The 25,162-nt window shown below is 40.9% G+C and overlaps 1 protein-coding gene across 2 annotated transcripts; it reads left to right on the top strand.

Moving 5' to 3' along the window:
• The first annotated feature begins 1,384 nt into the window (after nucleotides 1-1,384).
• On the top strand, nucleotides 1,385-24,721 carry MEX3C (mex-3 RNA binding family member C). Of its 2 annotated transcripts, XR_010407151.1 has the most exons (3): nucleotides 1,385-2,614; nucleotides 19,156-22,899; nucleotides 23,035-24,721. XR_010407151.1 is itself a non-coding variant. In XM_045886691.3 (2 exons), exons 1-2 carry the CDS (start codon nucleotides 1,870-1,872, stop codon nucleotides 20,379-20,381), a joined length of 1,971 nt encoding a protein of 656 aa, XP_045742647.1. In that variant the 5' UTR covers nucleotides 1,385-1,869; the 3' UTR covers nucleotides 20,382-24,721. The 2 variants fall into 2 exon arrangements, 1 of the variants encoding a protein (XP_045742647.1); XM_045886691.3 differs by having other exon boundaries at nucleotides 19,156-24,721.
• Nucleotides 24,722-25,162: the final 441 nt, after the last annotated feature.

Here is a 25,162-nt window from a genome sequence, read left to right on the forward strand (position 1 = left end):
TCAGTTGGTTAAGCGACTGCCTTCGGCTCAGGTCATGATCCTGGAGTCCCGGGATCGAGTCCCGCATCGGGCTCCCCGCTCGGCGGGGAGTCTGCTTCTCCCTCTGACCCTCCTCCCTCTCATGCTCTCTCTATCTCATTCTCTCTGTCTCAAATAAATAAATAAAATCTTAAAAAAAAAAAATTTAAAAAGGTCCCAAGTTATAACTCAAAAATCAAAAGGTCTAGAGCTGCTTGAAATATGTACTTGAGTACCTGAAATATGTACTAGAGTACTTGAAATATGGCTGGTGTGAAGCGAACTGAATCGAGATATGCTGAGTTTAAAAGTGTAAAATACACACCATTTCCAAAGACTGAAAAAACTATAAAATCTATCACTAATAACTTTATATTGATTGCATGTTGAAGTGATGTTTTAAATATAATGAATCAAGTCTTTTCTTATTTTTTCTAATGGGGCCACTAGAAACCTTAAAACGACACTATGTTGCTCGCATTATATATCTCTGTAGGACAACGTGGGTTAAGATTAACCTGGGGAGACTAACTGGTACTAAAGCGGGGGTAGGGGTGGGGGTTATGTCATAGCCTAAGATGTTGGAAAGCCGTAGGCTTTGTAATTTTAACAAGCCGTTTAAAAATAAGCCTCCAGAAAAGAGAGCACTGTGCGGGATCACCTAGGCCGTACTGTGGGAGGAGCGCCTTGGAGAAGGAAACAATGACTTAATTTCCTTGAAGAGCCCCAAAGAACTAAAGTTCAGCACATCAAGGCTCCCGCTGTAACCCAGCGGCCTCCTGGCACTGGAAGCCCAGCCAGCCGGGCGTGGGAGGGCCCTGCCCGGAGGGAGGAGCGCTCTCGGATCGTGCAGGGAAGGCCCCGGAGCCACGCGGCTCAGGAAACCACCCCCGCGGCCGGATAGGAGGACACCTCACTGGCCCCTCCTCCGCTGACTCTCCCTAGGCCCCTACCCCGAAAGGAGGAAATCTCGTCCTCAACCTGGGGACACAACGCTCTCCGTGCCCATGCCTACGCTCCACTCCAAGGCCGCTCACACAGTGCCCTAAAAGACCCGACCCCGGTGGGCGAGACGGACGAGGACAAAGGGAGAAATCCAGGTGTGTGCTTCGACTGCACGCGCCTGCGCGAAAACCCCTAGTCGGCCCCAGTTTCAGCCTGTTACAGCGCCTTCGTCCCTCCTACTTTTCCCCGCCCCACCTGGGTACGTCACAAAGAGTGACGTGTAAAGCGAACAATCACAGTCCCTCTCCTCGTGAGCCCGTAGGGAGAGGGGAGGGAGGGGAGGGGGGTGGGGAGAGGACGGAAGGCGAAGGCTTCGGGGACTGGCTTGTCCCGGTCACCCAATCAGAGAGCTCTGGGGAGGAGCGGGGCGGGGCCCGAGAAGAGGGTGGGGGGTGGGGCTAGGGAAAGGAATTAGAAGGCTGCGGGGAGGAGAGGGAGGGCTCCCAGAGATTAAAAGCAGCCAATCAGAGCGCGCCGGCTTCATTCGGAGAGCGGCGTGGGGCGTCGCCGCCGCCGCGCGCGCCGGGGGCTGGTTAAGGCCATGAAACAAAAGAAACCCTGAGAGGGGAGCCGCTGCCACCTCCAGCAGCCCGCCCCGCAGCCGTCCCCACCCACCCACCTAGTTACCTGCCTCTGCCTCCTTCCTCTGCCCCTCCACCCCGCCCTCTCCAGTCTCCGGGCGGCCCTGGCGCTCCTCGGCCCGGGTCGCCAGCCCCGCCGCCTCCCCAGAGGAAAGGTGTTTGCGCGCTGAGCAGGGCCCGAGCCCTGTCCGCCATGGGGCTCGCCGCCCGCCGCGCCTGACCCGGCCGCCGCCGCCGCCGCCGCCATTGACAGCGCGCCGCCGCGATGCCGAGCGGCAGCTCCGCGGCCCTGGCCCTGGCGGCGGCCCCGGCCCCCCTGCCGCAGCCGCCGCCGCCGCCGCCGCTGCCGCCGCCCGCGGGCGGCCCGGAGCTGGAGGGGGACGGGCGCCTGCTGAGGGAGCGCCTGGCCGCGCTAGGCCTCGACGACCCCAGCCCGGCGGAGCCCGGTACCCCGGCGCTTCGGGCCGCGGCGGCGGCGGCGCAGGGCCAGGCCCGGCGGGCGGCGGGGCTGTCTCCGGAGGAGCGGGCTCCGCCCGGCCGGCCCGGGGTCCCGGAGGCAGCCGAGCTGGAGCTGGAGGAGGACGAGGAGGAGGAGGGGGAGGAAGCGGAGCTGGACGGAGACCTGCTGGAGGAGGAGGAGCTGGAGGAGGCAGAGGAGGAGGACCGGCCGTCGCTGCTGCTGCTGTCGCCGCCCGCGGCCGCCGCCTCCCAGACCCAGCCGATCCCGGGCGGGTCCCTGGGGTCGGTGCTGCTGCCCGCCGCCAGCTTCGATGCCCGGGAGGCGGCCGCGGCGGCCGCGGCGGCGGGGGTGCTCTACGGAGGGGACGATGCCCAGGGCATGATGGCGGCGATGCTGTCCCACGCCTACGGCCCCGGCGGCTGCGGGGCGGCGGCGGCTGCCGCCCTAAACGGGGAGCAGGCGGCCCTGCTCCGGAGGAAGAGTGTCAACACCACTGAGTGCGTCCCGGTGCCCAGCTCCGAGCACGTCGCCGAGATTGTCGGTCGCCAGGGTGAGTGCGGCAGGGAGGAGGGGAGTCCAGCTGGGCTTGGCCCCCGGGCGTGGGTGGGCAGACGGAAGAAACGAGCTCTGGGCAGCCACACTGAGCCCGGCGAGTCGCCCAAGTCCATCGCGAAGGGGTCTGCGAGGCACCGTGGTAGATGAGATGAGAAGATGGGTCACCTTGCGGAAACCCACGGTATTCCGCTGGGTTTTGCATGGTAAAAGGTGTTAAGTTTCTCGAGCCACCCAGTCCGGTGGTGTTCCCTTCACTCGGGCTGTGTTCGTGGAACAGTAGGCTGGCGTGGCCCCCAAAACCTCAGTGAGGTGGTAAAAGGTCGGGTCGGTTGTGGATTCGGTGTTGTGCACGGAAAGCTGCGAGATTGCAAGTTTGCGCAGCCGACTGTCTTATAAAAGGCGCTCAGCTTACCTTACAGCAGCTTGTTCAGATGAAGAAATTGACAGAAATGGAGGCTTTGTATAAAGAGCTCATTCGAGAGGGAAGGGAATGTTCAAGTGGTGGGTAACACCATCACCCCCCTCCACCCCTCCGCTGTTCAGAAACTTCGCTTTTGAAGAGCAGCCTAACTCTCTGTTGATCTATCTGTATTCTCTTTTGATACACTTTAACTCTCGAAAAAGCACATTGGCTATCTTTTGGAACACTGTAGCGTACACGATGAAGAAAAAAATGGACAGTAAGGTAATTGAGTTAAGGAACTTTATGCGTTTATACAGTTTTCAGTAAATTCTCTTCACTTGCCAGCACACCAGCACTGCAGACAGACTCCTCCCACATTGTTCAGACAAAGGACCTATGTCTCAGATTCCAGGAGTAGATTTGTGAAGGTGGGGGAAGGGGATGCCCAGAGGACCTCAGTATCCGACATTTTTAGGGACGGTCCTCTGCTCTTTAGCGTAGCTTCTCCCCCCTGTACTACCTCGTTACAACGTAGCTTAGCCCGGTTGATGCATGACTCTTTACTGTGAGGTTGAGAGCATTGTTGGGGTCAAATAAAGAGAAATAATGGCGCTGCTGCTTAAATGATCTCATCTTTCCCAAGTGGTCTAAAGTACACATAAATAGGAGGTCTGTGGAAATGGTGGCTTCAGATATCCGAGCTGGCTCATTTCTTACCTCTCGGATTTTAATAAGAAAAACCCGTCTGAAATCTGGATAAAGGAGATAGCTTATTTCAGACTGCCTTATGACTAGTACTTTCAAGGCACAGTTCAAAGCTGGTACCATTCAATTGAGTTTATTCCTATAGTTAGTAAATAAGATTCAGATGCCTTGTTTTTTGTTTTATTTTGGGGGGCTTGGGGGGTTTTGTTTTGCAATACTTACCGATACTAATCCAGGAGAGCACTGTTTCACCTTACATAGGATAAAACTGTAATATCTCAATTTATAAATCCAGAATGAGTTGGCCATTCAATTAAGAACATCGAGGAGTTGCTGTGTTTCAAGCTTCTGTTTTGCCGGGTGTTGAGTTTATGGCAGTTGGAAATGTGAGATTGATTCAGACGACTTGCTGCCCTTAAGAAACTAGCAGTCTAATCGACAGTGGAATGTCACTAAACGAATGTGTAGTTAATGGCACTCTCCATAGTGTATGACAGTCATACATGTGAGAACGTCAACCCCGGAGGGACTTGGAGAATGGATAGGACTTTAACAAATGGAGATGAAGAATGACTGAGGAACAACGTGGGGAAAGGTGTGGGGGTATAATTAAAAGAAAGTTGTGATTTTTTTTTTTTTTTTGATACTTGGGGTCTTTAAAGGGGTGTGGCAAAGAAAAGGGGCTGGGAAGGTGTGCATTCAAGCCAGACTATGAAAAACCCTTAATGCTATACTAGGATGGCACTTCCTCAGCACAAATTGCTTCAGTGTGCTTATGGTGCCAGTTTATGGTAACAAAAGAAAAGAACATTTACTTGCCGGTTTGACTGAGGGACAAGATAATGAAATCTTTTGTATATTTGGTTTAATAACAAACTTTTGTCCTTATCTATATTGTACCCTTTAAAGCACAAAAAATGGTCCCTAATTGCACAAACTGTTGTCTATACAAATCCATTTACTTAAAAGTAAACTGAATTCATTCTGAGTTTTTATTTTGTACCACCTATTAAAATAATTTAACATTTTATAATTTAATAGCAAATGAGATAAAGTCTTTAGTTTTTCTGTGCTTATTGGGCTGTTTATTGGTTAATAAGGAAATGTGGTTCTATTTATGTCTCAGGACATAGAGACAAATTGCTGACTATTCCTCTTAAACTTAATATTTCCCAGAGTTGACAGTAGTGTTAAAAGTATGTCATCATCCTCTATCTTCTCTTAAGAGCAGTCTTGCCCCCCTTTCCCTGCCTCTAGTGGATCATTGACCCCTTTGCTACCTCCACCCTTTAGCAGCACCATAATAAAACCTGTGAAGTGTTTTCCCACTCCTATGGGGGACAAGGCAACTTACAATGTTTGCATCCTTTTATTTTTTGTTTTTAAAGATTTTATTTACTTGAGAGAGAGAGAGAGAGCACATGAGTCGGGGGGGAGGGGGGGCTGGATCCCATGACCACAAGACTGTGACCTGTGAGCCAAGATCATGACCTGAGTCGGATGCTTAACCGACTGAGCCACCCAGGCACCCCTGCATCCTTTAAAAGTGTGATAATTTGTCTTTTCTCTAAGCAAATAAATGGCAAATCACTTAATTTACTTGTTTGCTTTGGATGAACTAAATTTTAATTCTAAAGAATTATCCATTCTTGCCATTTTATTCATTACCTGAAGTCATAATTTTCTGTTTGCCATCTCTTAATTGGTTTTGGAAATAATTATGACACAGATGGAGACATTTCTGACTTCAGCTCTGAAGCAAAGGGTAGGACAAATGGAATTCTGAGTCATATAGACTAGAACTCATGTAAATGGCCTCTGGTTCCGGTATCTTTCAAAAAAAACACAAACCACTGCTTTTGATAGTGATGAAAGTTGGCAGTGTTGACCTCATATTTGTACTCCCCAGCAGCATATGGTCATTTGCAAATGTTAAATTAGCCCCTTCTTTTAAGCTTTGCATCTCATATTGAAACCAACCATACTGTAAAATAAAGCTAGGAACTAAAAGAGGCTTTTTGTAGAAGTTTTAGAATATGGACATTGAGGATAAACCTGGTAACAGACTTCAGACTTAACTTTTGTTAAATGTACTACCTGCAGGACACATTCACAGTGGTTAACTGGAGGTTTAAGGCAATGGACTTTGTTCTACTTTGTATAGTCATTGATACCCAGTTAGACTAAAAAGCAAACTAAAGTAGAACTCTATACCCATTCTTAACTACATTAGAAGTAAATATTGAATGTCATAAATTCAGTTGTTTTAAAAACTTGTAACTCAAGGTTTTATGTTACTGTTTAAGCTTAATGTGGGTCTTCAACTATTTTCATTAGTGACTTTATATGTGTGTTCTCTAGTCTCATAGTCTGGAAAAGTCATCTCCAGCTTTTTTTGATTGTACGCCTTGTCAAAAAAATTAAACTTGTATTCCCAATGTCTGAATATTTATGTATGAATGAAATGTATGCACTATAAAACATGTAAAAAATTTAAAGAATGAGGTAAAAATGGAAATTGGAGTTCTAATTTTTTTTTTTTTTTCCTGCACTCCAGCAAAGTTTCTTGTTACCCTACTTTGGCTATCATTGAGCTAGACCCTTTGGAAATTGTTTTCTTCTTTATTGAGCTACTCTGTCTCCACTGATTCCCAGGGGTTGTGTACATGGTCACTTTTTAAATAATGAATATGTTACAGTGTTTCAAGTTGTGATAAATGCATCCTTGTGACATTTTTCCCCAGTTTTCTTAGGGTAGAACCAGTCTTCAAGTTTTAACACAACTGAAATAAGGTGTATGCTTATTTGTGTATGTATGTCCAGGAGAAAAAGAGAAACTTTAGTCTTGCCATTCATAAGTTCCCTATTCAAGAAGAAACACATTTTATGAGGACAAACTGTTTCAGAACAATGCTAAAATACAATGTCTTTTTCTTTTATGGAGGAGAGGGGATTGGTGGCCTTCTCTTTGCCAGGTAATACAATTCCTGCTAGGCCACTATCCCCATTTTACAGATGTAGAAACTGAAGGTCCAAAAGATAACTTCTTCAAAAAGTGGAACTTGGATTTAGACCAGTTTGACATCAAAAGATTTTAAGTTGCTGCCTCTGTATTCAAGCATCCTGCTCGGGAAGGTTAATGATATTTGGGTTAATTTCTGCCCTAATCATGAGCTTTGGGATACTGTATTTCTAGTGGATAATTTAATATCTTCACTTTCCAAATTAATTTACTTAATAAAATTTTGATGTCTCTGCTACCCAGAAGGCACAGTTATCATTCTAATATTCTCATTCTCCTTGCTTAACTAAAAATTCTGTCATTTATAGTTCAGAAACTTTTTTTTTTTTAAGATTTTATTTATTTATTTGAGAGAGAGAGAATGAGAGAGAGCACATGAGAGGGGGGAGGGTCGGAGGGAGAAGCAGACTCCCTGCAGAGCAGGGAGCCCGATGCGGGACTCGATCCAGGGACTCCAGGATCATGACCTGAGCTGAAGGCAGTCGCGTAACCAACTGAGCCACCCAGGCGCCCTATAGTTCAGAAACTTAATTTGTGTTATATACATGCTAGCTTTAAGAAGCAGATATTGTTACTTCTAGGCTTTAAAATTTAAATTTAGTTGATAATAGTTTGTATTAGCTCTGGGACCACTGGGAAAGGTTCAATGGTTATTGTTTTACAAATGGATGGGGAATCTACTGCTTGTTCTTCCTGCCTTATTCAGCTAATGAACTATTTTGATTCACTAGGAGGAAATGGAAAATAAAGTGGTAATGTAAGGGTGTATTTTCTATCCCCTGGTTACCAAAAATCTAAAAATGATCCAGTGTCAAGTGTTTGAAAGGTGTTACTCTGTTAGAGATTTTTTAGAAATTTTTCAACAGAGTCTATGGGTTGGAATTCTAAGTAGCTCATCTTACATCTTAAGTTTTCAAGGAAAGGTAGCATTTAGTTATAAGATAGTGCTTAATATCTTGTGAGTTTGGTTTTGAATGAATTTGGTATTTGTATGTATTGAAGGATTTAATACTTTTGCCTTAAACTGAATACAAAAATGTTTCAGAATATATGTTTTAATGTAAAAACTACCCCAAATTCCCTTAACAGTCTCTGCTCAACTGTGGTATATTGGAAAGAATCAGCAATCAGAAATTTAAATTTCTAAATTTGATTACTCTGTGCCAGTAACTCACCTTGTGATCTTGGACAAGTCACTTAAATTCCCTAGGCTTTATAGATACCTCCTCAGCTGGATGTAATCTTATCTGTAATACCTCTAGACACTGAATGATGCACAAATAAATTGAAACACATGAAACTTTAAGTGATAAGCACATATTTTTGTTAAGTTAAATCTGAAATTAAATTGAACCATGCTTTCATTTACCTTTCTTGGCTTTAGCAGTTTCACACATTATATTCTTCTAATGTGAAAGAACTAGGCCCAACTGATGTCTGAATGCCTGTTGGCTGCAATGCACTTCTGTCCAGATAGGTTTAAATTATGTTGTGGTAACAAAGCCCAACATCTCAATATTAAAACAATAAAGGTTTATTATTCGCAGGGGCTCTGCTCATTTAAGTCATTCAAGGACATAGGCCAACGCAGCGGCCACCATTTCAAGTGTTGGCCGGTCTTCCCATGTGCCCGCGGGATAAGAGACAGTGGAATAGGACATGCTGGTCTTTAAGTGTTAAACCCGGAAATAATAATTACATCTGCTCATATTTCATTAATCAGAGCAAGTCATCTGACCACGCCTACCTTCAAGTAGGTGAGAAAGTCCATTACAACCATGTGCCCACAGAAGAGCGCTAGACTATTAGTGAATGGCTGTGATGAGTGCCACAGTATTATTTTATGATTATTATTAAGGGATTATTACAGAATTTTTAAATGTAATTTATGTCATGTAGAATATGTAATTTAAAGTTGAACTCCCAAGTGAAAAAAATTGGTAATAATGTTCATAAGATGCTAAATAGGTAAGTGTATTTGCAGTTTGAAAATTCCTTTAGAAAACTCCAAATAAATTATGGAAAATCTATTTTAAAACCCCACTGATGTTCAGGTGATTCTAAAGTGATAATTTTTTTTTAATTAAACTGCATCTTAATGCCTCCCAGGTGGCTTATATACCATAATTTGTGGGTTTACTTTTAATTTTTTTCCCCATGCCACCATTAGGTATCATATGGACATTTTTAAAGATTAAATCTGATATTTAAACTTCTAAAATAATTTTTCCAGTATTAGTGTTACCAAGCCCAACTACACTAAATTGAATGTATGCACAGCCTAATGCTATTGGGTTAGATCAAGTCTTTATTCCATGACTGATTTTGAGAATTTTAAGTTGCACTGCATGACATTAGAACCTCTTTGATGCCAGTGTTTGGGATTTAAGAACAATTCATGTGGGCATGGTTTGTTTCCTTTGTCCAGTAAGCAAAAATTGCAATTCATTGTACACAGGGAAGCCTGATTTGTCTACAATTAAAGTCATATCATGGAATAATAACACTAAGACTTGAAATGGTAAAGACAGTTCTTCAGCAAAAACTGCGGGTGCAGTTGAAGATTAGCATGAAGTAGTTGGTCTTTTGAACATGGTTGGAAGAGAGTGGGGAGGGAATAGTTCCAACAACTAAAAAATTTCCCAAAAGGGTTACTACTGTAAAAGTATTTGCATTTTGGGCTGACCTTTTTATTACTGTTCCTTCTTCTGTACCGTTCTTCTTCCCTTTGACTTCTACATTTCCATCAGTACCATTTTAGTATCCTGTAGGAAAGGACATTGGAACTTGGAGTTAGAAAACTTGTTAGAGACTTGGTTTCACCATTTGTTGCCTGTGACCTTGGACAAATCACTTAACCTTGCGGACTCTATTCTTGTGGGAAAAAAATCTGTTCCATCTACTTGTTCTTCCTTGCCCCTTCCCATACCCCATTTGTTGTGGTGATCATGTTTGAGAAGATGTCATTAGTACAAAGTCATGGCACAACTGAAAGTGTAGAGATAATAAATTATATGTGGGGTAGGATAAAGTTTATCATTTTTTTTACTGCTAGATTTGTACTCTGAGCAAATGCTAGTTGAAAATAAAAATTGTCACTTTATTAAGTTTTCCCAGGGTATACCAATAACTAAATGATGCACAGTATATTTTTTAAAGTTTACAAATGAATCTGATTCTATTACATGGTATACAAACAGAAGTAATTCTAAGGTTTCTATTAACGTCTTCTAAAGGGCATGAACCTAATTTTAAAATCCCCAATTAGGAAAATTGTTTGACCTTTCGTCTCTAATTTCCACCCTCTTCTAGGTGTTTCAGCTTTAGTGAAAGACCAAATATGAGCCTTTTTTTAGTATTATTAACTATTTTAGTTTTCCCTTTTCTAAGTGAAAAAAGAGGGGGCATTTTAAATTTAGTTTAAGAATCAACTAGAAAAATAAGGCAGATTGAGAGAATGGTATATTTAGGAGTCATCAATTTATAATTTTGGCAGTTCTGGGCTTCAGTTTCCTTCATGTATGAAATGAGATTGAGCTAGATTATTTCTTATAACTCTTACATTCTGATTTTTGTCCAAGAAGAATCCCTAAAATCATGCAAAACTACACCGGATTTCAAATTCCCAGTTAGATTGACTTCAAATATCTCCTCCAAGTTTTGTGAAGTTGATAATATTTTAACATGTTTTGTACAATCTAAATATAAGCTTTATCTTTAGGAAATAAATTCCTTAAGTGTTTTTCAACTTCCTATAGAAAATTGATTTGATTTTTTTTTTCAATGATAAACCTTCAAATGTGTAAGACAGTTTATCTCATTTGATCCATTCTCAGTTCCACCATACAGATAAGGAAACAGATCTGTGGGGATATAAGTAACTTACCCAGGGCCTCAAGCTAATAGAATTAAAGACTTCAACACTCCTATCTCAGTAAGTGGTAGAACAAGCAGACAAAAGATCAGCAAGGATATAGAAGGTTTGAACACCACCAACAATATAAGAAAAGAAAATAAGAGATTGATATCTGTACATGAACATGTGTAGACATCAAATCCTTCTGGTACTTGGAGTCGGTACAAGTCAGAGAGGGCAAGCACCGAATCTTAGTCGTCTTTGCATCCTTGATGTCAGTTAAAGTACCTGAAGCGCAAAGTAAATACTTGCTGTTTATTTTATTGAACTGAATTATTGGATTAGACTTGCCATTTTACTATTACTGTTTTAGTTTCCATATTGCAGTAATTGGGATTTTCTTCTCTCTTGCCTTTATCCCCAACCCTTTATGTAAGGAGCCAGTCAACCTGAGATTGACTTTGTTTTAAGGGCAGTATTCATGTACTTGACTTAAGGCATTAGATGTCAGTATGAATACTGATAACAACAAAACTAAAATCACATAAATGAAGCTATTTGAAATGTTGTCAGTGATGTCTACAATGAGACTATATTCTTCACAAAAAATTTCAGAGGATTCTGACTAGAAGAGCTACAAGGACACTTGAACCCTAGAAAGGAAACCTATTAATTCTATATTGTGCATTTATGGATAGTTTGCATTGCTAATCTAAACAGTTTGTTTAAATGTTAAGTTAAGTTTGTGTACATAAGAAACACTCTCTTATTGGGATTTAGCTGAAATTCATCAATTTGAAGACATAATACTGAAATTAAGTCCCTGTAAAGTTAAAGGAGCTTTTGAGTAATGTGTCTAGACTATCCCATGAGGAAAAGGACCTCCCTCATTCTAATATACCATGGAACATGAAATACTGTGTTTCTTTAGTGCTTTTAGAGAAAAATAGTATGGAGTAGTAAGAGGAGTTTGGGGTTATTAAGACAACATGGGTTTGAGATCTGACTTTCCAGCTGGGAGATCTTGAGCAATTCAGTTAAGCTCTTTCCTGCCCTGCTTAAAACACTATTATGATGATTAAATGAGAATATATCTAAAAGAGTTGGGAAAACTGAAAAGTGTGCTACAAATTTTTATTATTTCAAAGCTAAGGGTATTGGATCATTTTACTCAGGAAATACTGGAAGAAGTGTTTCGGGGGGTGGTTGGGTAGTCTGAAAGATTACCCTTTACTGAGATACCTACTTGAATAATGGGCATAGTAATAAGCGAGAGAAGTATCTTTAATCAGTCTCACCCATGAAGGAGAGATTTAAGGTTTAGTGACTTGCTAAAGTTCACAAAGCAGGTTAGTGATGATCCAGTCTGTGTTCCCAACCATTACTCAACCTACCTTTCCTTGAGGAGAAGAATAAATGTGTGTGTGTGTTTGTGTGTGTGTGTGTGTGAGAGAGAGAGAGAGAGAGATAAGGTAGTATCTGATTGTCCCAAGTGCTTTTAAGACCAAAAAAGAAGCAGTGACAGTATTTCCTAGGAGAAGAGGGACTTGGTCAAAAGATTTAAGCATTGGAAAGGACCTAGAGGTTGAGTGACCTAATACTGAAACCAGGAGTAATTGTTGATAGATTAGAACCAAGGCCTGCAGATAATCAGTTTTCTGCTTCTTACATTGTTTCCTTTAAACTGTGCCTTGGAAGATTTATATGCAGTAGCCATAATAATAAGAGTCAGTACCTTTATCTGTACTATTATTGAGCTCATAGAGCCCTTCACATATACAACTTCATCTTCCAGATGGCCATGTTTATGACTCAGAAGCTGTAAGGTGTGGAGGGGAAGTACCAGGAGGGTTTTCCATGTTATTTAGGGAAATATCTGAGCAGAGATAGAAGAGGAACAGGACATGTTTAGGAGATAATAAAGTCTGGAAGAAGGTAGGTTCTGGCTACTTGATGGGAGAGAGTTGGTGGGGGGAAGATTTTAATGTCAAGCCAAGGAGTTCTAATTTTCTCAAAGGTAAAGAACTACTCAAGGAGTTTTCACTCCCCCTCCTTATTTAAAGTAAGTGTATGTGTGTGTGTACATACACTGATTCCCTAGTAGGATCCTTTTCCCTCAAAACAAAACTCTTGGGGGGAATTTTTGAAGAAAGGTACGTGCCAAGGATGACCCAAAGTGAAAATATGTGTTTGTAAGGGTTTTAACTTTCTCCAGTCACCTTATATGTAAGATATATATAATTTATGGAATGAATAGAAAATACAATGAATTTCTGGAAAACGAAATACTCTGTCAAAAATCAGCAACACTTCACATATTTGGTACTACTGACTACTACTTTTAAACTTTTCTGTGATACCACCACCCCACTCCCCAGCAAAAGAACATTTGGCATTTCAGCCCTTTGTACACATATTTGGAACATGTTGAATTTTGCATTTTTTTTTTCTTTTTAAATGTTGATTGCAACCTGCTAAATTGATATTGTAACCCATGGTTTGAGAAACACTGAAGATCCCATCATTTTGGGTCCTTTTCTTCCTTTTAACTGACTCCTCTCCCAGCAACAGGGGATCTCTCCCTCTTAATCACTGAGGCATCTGGTGGGAGAGATTCTCTTTACTCTGGAGAAACAAGGCAGGACCTTTGCTGTACCAGGGAGTGCAGGGACCATAATTCTGGCTGCAGCTAAACACAGCGCTAGCCACAGTGATGTAGAAAGAGGAAATGGGTTCTTATACCAGGGGTAAGTTGGAGACTTTTTTATTTGGGGAATTTACTTCCAAATCAAAATAAAATTACAACTATGAAAGTTGGTGCTATCCTAGTTCTTAACCTTTACACATTCTGGTACACAGCTTGCCATAGGTTGGTTTTGGTCTATAGCTATAAGAAAACAATTGTTAGGGCACCTGGATGGCTCAGTCCTTTGAGCATCTGCCTTCGGCTCAGGCTGTGATCCCAGGGTCCTGGGATGGAGTCCCACGTAAGGCTCCCTGCTCAGCTGGGAGCCTGCTTCTCCCTCTGCCTGCCACTCCTCCTGCTTGTGCTCTCTCCCTCTCTCTCTCTGTCAAATAAATAAAATATTTTTTTAAAAATTGCTAGTCCGGGCGCCTGGGTGGCTCAGTTGGTTAAGCGACTGCCTTCGGCTCAGGTCATGATCCTGGAGTCCCGGGATCGAGTCCCGCATCGGGCTCCCTGCTCGGCAGGGAGTCTGCTTCTCCCTCTGACCCTCCTCCCTCTCATGCTCTCTGTCTCTCATTCTCTCTCTCTCAAATAAATAAATAAAATCTTTAAAAAAAAAAATTGCTAGTCCTCCCCTCTTAGAATTAAAAAGCCTTGTTCACGTTTGGAGTTATGGTATCATTTGCCCTGCTGTTCATATAATTTTAAAATAATGTCAGTTCTAGCCAAAGTCTAATTAATATGCTAAGTCTAGTAAAATGTGTCATTTCTTTATATTTTTAAAAAACTTTTCTGATTTAATTATATTTCTTGGAGAAGGCTAATGCATTTGTTTTATTCAAAATTATAAAAAATTAGAGTGTAAAGGAAAATTAAGTCTCCCTCCTACCCTGTCCCCCTAAATCAAGCAGTTTTATGACTGCATTGTATTCCATTATATAGCTATGTTGGCCGCACGCTAATACAAACAATTAAGTAATATAATACAAAGGTCATTTTGCACCTGTGCAAGTATTTTTACAGAATCAACTCTATGAGTGGGATTGTAGGGGTAGACCGACAATAATGCAAAGTGCCCTCAGATGCCAGCAGACTGCCTTCTTGTCCGTGCAGTTGTAATTTTGATAAATAATGCAAAGTGCCCTCAAGCAGTTCGTACTCTCAGCAGTTAAATATGAAAGTCCTTTTCCCTGTTCTTACTAGCTCTGGTTTTGATATTTGATAGTCTTATAGGTGGAAAAACATAATTCAGTTCACGTGAAAATGGGAGTTTTCATGGTCCATAGCCATTTATATATTTACTTTTCTATGAGCTGTTTCTTTTACCTATTTTTTAATTGGGTTTTGGTGTTTTGATACATAGGGCCAGGGTTATGTGTGTAAGAGAGAAATTAGCCATTTGTGGTGTAAGTTGTAAATAATTATTTCTTCACATTGTTTTTGGTGACTTTTGCCATGCAGCAGTTTTTTTTAAAGTGCAATCTAATTTGTCTTTATTCTTACGGCATCTGAGTTTTGTGCTGCTCTGAGATTATAAATTCTTCCATGATTTTTTAACTATCTTAGACTTTTCAAATCGAAACTCAAAGATATTCCAAAAAACTTTTTAACCTTTTTAATCTTCTTCACCTGTAAAATAATAAAACAAGTTTGTTTTCTTTAGTTTGTGTTGCCTATTTAGAACTCTCCCTATTCAAATTGTCCTCAACATGTGTTAGTTGTTTGAAACTCAGAATATATATGTTTCTATAGAAACAGTATTATGATTGATGAGGTTTCCTGTAGTCCTAATCTGAGTTGAGGCTACTGTGTTAAAACTGTCTTACAAAATTCAGGAGAGAGAACAAATACATTCTTCTGTTTTTGTTGGTAGGTGGCTTAAAAGGGGTTGGCTTTGCAATCTTCCCATTACCTCTACCCTGATCTGCAAAACCTACAGACACTGTCCTTTGGGGAGGATAGGCCTCTTAACGCTCCTATCTCAGAAGTGGTTCCTGCTCAAATTGTTTGTCTTCTGTCTTCCTATTGAGCCAATTATTAAACACCTCTTTGTTAGTACCAACCATAGGCCAGAGAGTGTTTTGTGTACCTTTATGCATATTTTCTTAGTTAATAATATACCTACTAGGTATTAAAAAGTATTCTACTAAGGTCAACTGACTGTTGCTTATAGTCTCGAAAGTATTTATTTGGAGAAGTTTACTCAATTCAACTTTCTAGTGGTCAATATTAGTAAAGGTTGAGAGGGGCTAACCCCGGACCCTTTGGTTATTTCTCCCTTTGTCCTTAATAGAAATTGCCCAGTGCTTTCTGCCGGATAAACAGGACCCTCTTTGTTAGAAATGTGATGCCAGCAGACTGCCTTCTTGTTAAGTTGTAGCCCAGAATATCTGAATAATAACAATAACTCCTCTGAATGTATAGGGTGAACAGTTAGTTATTTGTTCACGTTAGCCTTTCAGAATTTCTTAGGCCGCTCTCCATCAGTCACATGTTGATTGGCCGATGGGAAGTACTCTCCATTCACAGCCCCAAGCAACACCTGTGCTGAATTGATGGAATCTCCTGGAGATCCAGTCTGTATAAATAAGTAGATACAAAAGTTTTATTGCTCTCATCTTCTAACTCACCTTCTGTTTTGGAGCAAAAGCAGTAACATTGACTTACAGTCAAAAGTTACACCATCAACTTAATCTTATAGTTCATTATAGATGTAAACTTACAGCAGCACTCTTTATAGTTAAAACTTTTGAGTTTTACAGTAGCATAAATTCAACTCATTGTAGTAATTTCTTGATAGCCACAAGCCACCCCCCCCTCCCCTTGGCCCTTCTTACCTCATCCAGTTACTGCACTAAGTGCTTTCCTTGCAGTTTTGCTTTTAGCCACTCCCCACCAAGTCTTCTCAAATGAATATAACCTCAGATTCGAGTAAACCTGACTCAAAAAGTGTTTTCATGATAGGTACCTAGGATCCAGCAGTAGGGGAAAAAAAAAAAAAAAACACATTTCTTTGTGAGTTTTACATTTTGTTGGAAGGGTGAATAGATCTGGGTTAAGATCCATAAGTCCAATGACAGGTTGAATAAAGTTATGTTGAATATGTTATAATTGAAGTTAGCATAATCAGCTCCTTTCAACAAAGTTGTATTAGCAGTATGGGGCTAGAATATGAAAGTCTTGAAAAGCTCAGCAAAGAAAGGTTAGATGCAAAGCAATATGTATAAGAAAGGCCAGTGTTTTTATACAGAAAACTGATCTTTGTTTCAACACATGTCATATGGACACCTCAAATGCCTATACTTCTAGTCAACCACCCAGTGGTTTGGGAATGTTTAGGAAGGGCCCACAAAGCAGTCCTGAGGATAGGAACCTTCGCAGAGGATGAGACATCTAAACTAAAATCTGAAAGGCCAGCAGGAATTAAGCAAGCAGAGGTGGGAGGAAAGAGGCAAGGACAAAGGAACATTCTAGTCATGGAAGCAAGGGAGCATGGATAGGAGTTTAATATGGTAGAAGCACACCGCAGAGTTTAAGAAGTGAGGAAGGGGAGGAGCACCTGGGTGGCTCAGTGGGCATGATCCCGGGAAGAGCTCTGCATGGAACTCCCTGCTCAGCAGGGAGTCTGCTTCTCCCTCTGCCTCTCCCCCACTCCAGGCGCTCGCACGCTGTCTCTCTCAAATAAATCATAAAAAAAAAAGAAGTGAGGAAGGGGAAAAGGATACCGGTAAAGAAGGGCCTTGTGTGCTACATTGTTTGGACTTTATCCTTATGGTAAAAGGGAGCCATTAAAGCACTTTATGCAAAGAAGTGATCATGTGATGTGTGTTTTATTTAGAAACCATCATTTGGGGGCGCCTGGGTGGCTCAGTCGTTAAGCATCTACCTTCTGCTGATGCCAGGTCATGATGCTGGGGTCCTGGGATCGAGCCCCGCATCGGGCTCCCTGCTCTGCTGGAAGCCTGCTTCTCCCTCTCCCACTCCCCCTGCTTGTGTTCCCTCTCTCGCTGTGTCTCTCTCTGTCAAATAAATAAAGAAAATCTTTAAAAAAAAAAAAAAAAAGAAAGAAAGAAACCATCATTTGACTAAAATGAATATAGAGAATGGGTTGGAGTAAGTTGGGACTGGAAGCAAGGAGACCTATGCGGGGTGGGGGTTGCAGTTATACAGATTAGAAATGATGTATATAAAGACTTAGTTTTTATACATTATTAATTTATTGGGGGCTAAAAAAAAAAAAGTACCCAAGATGTGACATGTGTCTTTAAGAGCACCTGGCCTCTTCCTTTTGAGGAACCTAGGAATAACGTGATATATTCATGAGAACAAATCTATTCTAGCAAGCTTCACATTAAGATCTTTGAAAAGTATAACCCCAGAGTTCTATGCCTTAGTTGTCTATTTGACATTTTGAGTTACACTTTGACGCCCTCTAATCTCACATAGTTGGCACTGGTAATAGGTGATTACTCTAAAAAGTTAATTGAAGAATTATGGATAGTTATGAATATGCATCTCAGATATTTTATTTTAACTTAAATGCAGTTAGGATTTGGGCCAAAGGCTTCTACTGAGAATGGGTCTGCCAATCTGAGTAGTCTTTTAATAAAATCACATCCAGGATATGCCCATGTTCCATACAATTTCCAATATGTTTCTTTTGAATTTAGCAAGAATTTTACAGTGAATGCAGAGTCATTCTGTGTTAGTTTTTTACCCCAGGCCTTTACAGTTGTCTCACCCATACATAATTCAACAACAACCTTTTTTTTTCTTTAAGGTACACATCTTTTATTGAGATTTTCTTTTCTTTTTTTTTTTTAAAGAATGTATTTATTTATTAGAGAGAGGGAGAGCATGAGCAGGGGGAGGGGCAGAGGGACAAGCAGACTCCCCACCAAGCATGGAGCCTGGACACAGGGCTGATCCCAGGACCCTGAGATCATGACTTGAGCCAAAGTCAGATGCTTAACTGACTGAGCCACCCAGGCACCCCTTTATTGAGATTTTCAAAAATAATCAGCTTCATTTTCATACAAGTACAGTGTCTTTTTGCATTCATATTTCACTGATTTATGTCAAAGTTAATTTAGTTAATGCATGAGTACGACTAGAATAACCAGATATGGGGATATCTTAGTAAGCCTCAAATTCAGTTGATGCGAGCAGATGTGAGATGACCTTTGAGCCATGAGCATTTTGCTCATCATGAATTTTATAGAGGAAAGAGTAATGTTAAAATATGACAATTAGGTGGAAGTCCATTAAACAACTTCTGTCTTAGAGTTGTGCAAAATTTGAGGTTCTCGGACTGACAAAAAGACCATAGATTTTGAAGTTAGAGTAGGTTTAACTGTTCTCATAAGCTTCACTTTCCTTAGCAATAAAAGGAGTGAAGTAACCTAGTTCCTAGGGTTATTGTATAGATTGAATGAGAGAGTAGATATTCAGTGTCTTACATGTGCATTAGTGGTTTTTCTTTGCCACCAACATCCTGCAAGGGAGTTGATTATTCCTGTTCTGAATGTCAGACCTGCATATGGTATAGCTTGCCTGTACAGAGTAGTGCGTGCATCATTTGCAGTGACTGATAACAAGACGGAAACAATAGGCGTGACTTCTAAGATCTCCCAGTGGAGGTGCCGCCTATTCCTAAGTGAAAGACCAGCAGACAAGTATGCCTGAGGATGGGGGAGCATTTGTGGAGTTAGGAAAGCTTTCTCATGATCTAGTGACAGGTTTTTATGATAAAGAAAAAAAACTGCCCACAAGCAGACATTTAGCTTGAAAGGAGCTTTCTGTGATTTGTCTTTATCAATATTGACATAGATGTTGATTCTTGTGAAATATTTTCTTTCTAACAGGTTGTAAAATTAAAGCACTGAGAGCCAAGACAAACACATATATCAAGACACCTGTTCGTGGTGAAGAGCCCATTTTTGTTGTCACTGGACGGAAAGAAGATGTTGCCATGGCCAAAAGAGAAATTCTCTCAGCTGCAGAGCACTTCTCCATGATCCGTGCATCTCGAAACAAAAATGGTCCTGCCCTGGGAGGGTTGTCATGTAGTCCAAATCTGCCAGGTCAAACCACCGTTCAAGTGAGGGTCCCCTATCGTGTGGTAGGATTGGTCGTTGGGCCCAAAGGAGCAACTATAAAGAGAATTCAGCAGCAGACCCACACATACATAGTAACTCCAAGCAGAGATAAGGAGCCTGTCTTTGAAGTGACAGGGATGCCCGAAAATGTTGACCGAGCGCGAGAAGAAATAGAAATGCATATTGCCATGCGTACAGGAAACTATATTGAACTCAACGAAGAAAATGATTTCCATTACAACGGTACCGACGTAAGCTTTGAAGGTGGCACTCTTGGCTCTGCGTGGCTCTCCTCCAATCCAGTTCCTCCCAGCCGCGCAAGAATGATATCCAATTATCGAAATGATAGTTCCAGTTCTCTGGGAAGTGGTTCCACAGATTCCTACTTTGGAAGCAATAGGCTGGCTGACTTTAGTCCAACAAGCCCATTTAGCACAGGAAACTTTTGGTTTGGAGACACACTACCATCTGTAGGCTCAGAAGATCTTGCAGTTGATTCTCCTGCCTTTGACTCTTTACCAACATCTGCTCAAACTATCTGGACTCCGTTTGAACCAGTTAACCCACTGTCTGGCTTTGGGAGTGATCCCTCTGGTAACATGAAGACTCAGCGTAGAGGAAGTCAGCCATCCACTCCTCGTCTGTCTCCTACATTTCCTGAGAGCGTTGAACACCCACTTGCTCGGAGGGTTAGGAGCGACCCCCCTAACTCAGGCAACCATGTTGGCCTTCCGATATACATCCCTGCTTTTTCTAATGGTACCAATAGCTACTCCTCTTCCAATGGCGGTTCCACCTCTAGCTCACCTCCAGAATCCAGACGAAAGCACGATTGTGTGATTTGCTTTGAGAATGAAGTTATTGCTGCCCTAGTTCCGTGTGGCCACAACCTCTTCTGCATGGAATGTGCCAACAAGATCTGTGAAAAGAGAACGCCATCATGTCCAGTTTGCCAGACAGCTGTTACTCAGGCAATCCAAATTCACTCTTAACTATATATATATACATAAATACTATATCTCTATATGGACTCGTAAAGGCATGGGTATAATGGTACCCCCAGTAAACTTCCTAATGAATTCTTATGACTGTTATCAGGCTTTATTGGGATTAGGCTAAAGTTGTTAGTAAACTTATAAAAGGCTGCTATGGTAACACTAAACCTAAGTGGTCTCTTGTCTATTAGTTTGGTTTGAATTATTAATACTATCCTGTAGACCCAGAGACATAGCTTGTGTAAGAATTGTTAAAACTGAAGTTCAGCTTGGCTGAGTGAAGATAATCATAGGTTGTGTGAGCCTATGAGAAAAGTTTATACGTCTAGATTTCAAAACCGTGGGTCCCAAAGCCTAGCCACATTAAGAGTTTATGGAGGGTACTTGGCATTACAGATGATTCAGACACTTCCAGTGCTGCCTTCTTTACACTGCCAGTTTTGACAAAACAGGTTCGTTTTTTATTTTACAACAACTTATGCCTAATTCTGCAGGATTGCAAGTAACTTTTTAATGCATTGTGATGACTTATTGGTAATAATAGGGCTGATGGCAGTTTACTCGATCACTGGTTATAATTTGGGACAAAAAACTGCTACATTGACCTTCATCTCGCCCAGAATGCTCACGGCTGGTATGATCAGTGGATCAGGAATGCAATTGTGCCGATTGTGAATTCCTACCCATTGCCTCCCTTGGTGAATGTGGAAATGGCCAGCTGGGTTTTCCCATTTCAGGAAGGGCTTTGGGATGCACCTGTATTGGCTAGTAATTAAGGATGCGAACATTCCATTCATTCGTCTGATCAAGCTGTTGATTAATTTTTAGACTATAGATCAAAATGTGAAACATTTTATGTTCAATCCATATGTCTTGCACATTATAAATATATTTTTATTTTTTAGTAATTTAGGGGAGGGGGAGGGAGAGAGGGATAATAATGCCCTTAGCATAATTTACAAAAGCAGCTGTGATGACCTTCAATCAGTTTACTTCATTTCAAAACTATTTCCAATCACAAGGAAAGATTTCTTTAAGATACACTTTTACATTTCACCTGTGGATGTCTATAACTTCATCCTCAGTATGTTCCCAAATCTGTGCTGGCATTGAAAGGACAAAACAATATACTGGTGGGTTTTTCTACTAATTATTTTTTGAAGCGTTATTTTCCCAACACAAAAGAGCTTTTTTTCTCAATATAACAAAAAATTGAAAATCCTATGTGTATTGAATAGTAAATAGACAAATTTTATTTTTTATTTCCACTTGAAGAGTTACATTTCGTATAAAAGTTTACAAATAACGGTTTTTATTTTGATTTTTTTCAGTATAAAAATTGCCTTGATGGCATATTATGATGTAATGCTAATTGCTTGTAGGATAGTTAAATGTCAGTATTGAAACCTAATCTTTAGCTGCCGTCTTGTAGATACGAACGAATGTTCACCAAGCATGTATTTTGTATTTTGTTGCATTGTACACGGCAACTAATAAGCCAAGGAATCGACATATATTAGGTGCGTGTACTGTTTCTAAAAACCACAAACTAAGAATGATAAATTATCAATATAGTTTAGTATTTGCTAATTTTACTACACTCTTTTGTTATGTATATGTAGGGAAGTCATAGGGATTATAAATTCAATTTGAGTAAAGTTTAAAACCATATATTTTATGATAAAGGGCCTTTAACTTAAGATGGCCAAAGCACTGATATTATATATTTGCTGTAAAGAGAATTATAAGAGTTTTATTTTTCTGATATTAAAAGTTACTTAATAAAGACTTGTTTCCATTAACTTGAATGTATTCTCCTTGGTGTTTTTCATGCAATCATTAGTTTAGACTGGAAGATAGCCATTTGCTAGAATTGAACATTTTCTTTTACAAAGTTTCCCCTCTCCTAAGCCAGCTCCCTGTGTTCATTCTTGGAGTGATTTTTTTTTTTTTTTTTTTTTTTAGTGTGTTCTTAGTGTTAAATGTGTCACTTATGCTCCTATCCAAATTTAGCTTTTCCTTTAAATGAGTGTAAAATTAGAGATTTAGCTAGTTTTAGATTGTTTAGTTGCTTGTGTAGTCGACCACAATTACTATTAACCTAATTGTAAATAATGACTTTTTATACATTAATGTTAACTAAAATCCTGAATCCTTATAGACTCAGTTTCTACCCTTTGTTACAGGTTTTTGTGTTTTTAATCATTAAATCTAGAAAACGAACTTCTTTCTGATGCGAAGGTACAAGTTTTTAACTTTCAGTCACAAAGTACCTTCTGAAAGGTTTGTGGTTGATAAAAATATTACTCCATTAATGAAATGATTTGTTACTGATTGGAGTAAATCACTGCCATTTGTTACAAAGCAAGAATAAAGACCTTTCTAAGATGTTTTAAAGAAACGAAAATTCTGTTCATTCTTAGAAATATTACACAGCCACAGTGAGTCTTTTCATGGTAGGTGCTGGACAGAAATTCTTCAGCTGCGCTAGAAGACTGGAGAGATTTGATGATGGGTAAGATCACTGCCCTAGAATTGCTTTGCTAGCTTTAGGATTAACCCCCACCAGTATGAAGGAGAAGTGTTTGGGTGTGGTACAGGACTGTCATCCGGCCCCTCTGATCCGCAGTTTTTCTTTCTGCCATTTCAGTTACCCACACGGTCGGCTGCTGTCCAGCCTGGAGGTAGGTTACCCTCAGCCTAACAGCTTCACAACACCTGCGTCCTTCCCCTCACTTCATCTCATCGTGTAGGCATTTTCTCATCACAAGAAGCAGGGTCATATTTTGAGAGAGAAAGAGAGCCCACATTTACATAACTTGTTTTACAGCATATTGTTACAATTGTTTTATATTCTTTTTTTTTTTAAGAATTTATTTATTTGACAGAGAGAGACACAGCGAGAGAGGGAACACAGGCAGGGGGAGTGGGAGAGGGAGAAGCAGGCTTCCTGCTGAGCAGGGAGCCCGATGCGGGGCTCGATCCCAGGACCCTGGGATCATGACCTGAGCCGAAGGCAGATGCTTAATGACTGAGCCACCCAGGCGCCCCTTGTTTTATCATTCTTGTTAATCTCTTAAAAATCTCTTACTCTTATAAATCAACTTTATCATAGGATGCATGTATAGGGAGAAACAGTACTTTTAGGGTTTGGTACTAATCGTGGTTTCAGGCATCCACTGGGGGTCTTGGAACATCCTCCTCAGATGAGGGGATGGGCTGCTGTGTTTATACAACTCCAACATAGACGGAATGACCAGTGAATATGAATTTCTTGTACCCAATACAAGGTCAAGATCTTTCAGAGGACCTTAAAAATAATTTACTTTGGAGGCTTTCCTTGCCACAGGAAGCCAAAACTGTCTGAAACTTACGTTAGCAAAACCGAGAAGCACTTCCCTAAGTTGGAAGTCTAGAGCTGCCTTTCTTCAGACGTTTGCGTTCATTTTCTTGCGTAGGGAAGTACTGGGGGAGAGAGGCTCTAGGAAAGCTGTGGACCTGCCTTACCAGAGAATTGCTACACCACTGGATGATCTGCAATGTGAATAGTTAAGAATTAGGCAAACCTGCTGAGTACTTGACATTACATGTTTCCCCCACTATCTGAAATTAAATGTTCCTATAAAACCTTTTATAAGCTGAAAAGCCATAAAGCAAAGAAGCAGTTAAAAAGTGAAAATCCTCTTCAGATTTGTTTTGGTTAACAAAAATGGATAGTAATGTGGGTCTTTCATAAAAGCAAAGTGGTACAAAGCAAACTTTTGGACAGTGGAGGTAACCTGTCTTCCATTTTCCCAGCCTTGAAGGATAGGTGCTAAGGTGAAAGTACTTGGTTTGGCTGGCAGCTCAGTTAAAATGGCATGTCATTCTTTCTATATGGGATTTTATCGAAGGGATTCCCTTGCAAAGCAGGTTTTTAGCAAGAGTAAAGAAGGCTAGAATAATTAGGTTTTGAAAATCGGTACAGGTATATTATTACACTTCAAATTATTCCTTTTTTAATTATTTTTTAATTAACATATAATGTATTATTTGTGATTCATCAGTCTTAACACCCAGCGCTCACCACAACACATACCCTCCCCAGTTATTCTTATCAGTGGCTCTCTTCGCCTGAAAACCAGACAATGGTTCTCAATAGGCTACCAGTTCTCAATATGCTCCCCCCATTCCTGGTCCCACTTAAATTTCTACTTCTATCATTCCAAAAGTTTTTGTAAATAATGGGGATTAGGGGTGTTTATAATATATAGTGAACATCTTTTTCATGGCAGTGTACTTCCACAACATAATTCAGCTGCAGTAATCTTCTGTTCTATGGCTAGTCCATACTTAGCGTTTCCTGTTAGTTATTGAGTAACTGGGCAGGGGAGCACTGATGAATTAGGAAGGGACATTGAAAAACCTAATGAGACTCCAGTTAATGAAGATTAAGAATAGCTGTTTTCTTGGGGCGCCTGGGTGGATCAGTCAGTTAAGCGTCCAACTCTTGATTTTGGCTCAGGTCATGATCTCAGTTGTGAGATGGAGAGCCTGCTTAAGATGCTCTCTCTGCCCCTCCCCCACCAAAGAAGAACAGCTGTTTTCTTTAAACTGCCGTATTTTCCTTCTTGGATATCATAGAGTAATCATTCCCTTAAAGGATCTTCAAGCTGACCATGAGAAATCATTGAAAATTGTGAAAGAACTCTATGTTCTTGCCATTTGGGATTTTCTGTGCTGCCTCTGTAGTGATGTTCATCTGCTTTTACATTTTAAAGGGAGCATTTGTACACCAA

Source organism: Mirounga angustirostris, unplaced genomic scaffold, assembly GCF_029215605.1.
Source record: "Mirounga angustirostris isolate CCGP_5_RB_7025 unplaced genomic scaffold, mMirAng1.0.hap1 SCAF_14, whole genome shotgun sequence".
Taxonomy (NCBI): Eukaryota; Metazoa; Chordata; class Mammalia; order Carnivora; family Phocidae; genus Mirounga; species Mirounga angustirostris.

Bases quoted from the DNA above. Each gene is read 5' to 3' on its own strand.
- MEX3C (XM_045886691.3), top strand. From the start codon at position 1,870: ATGCCGAGCGGCAGCTCCGCGGCCCTGGCCCTGGCGGCGGCCCCGGCC. The intron at 2,615-19,155 runs GTGAGTGCGGCA...TCTTTCTAACAG, and splicing joins CGAGATTGTCGGTCGCCAGG to GTTGTAAAATTAAAGCACTG.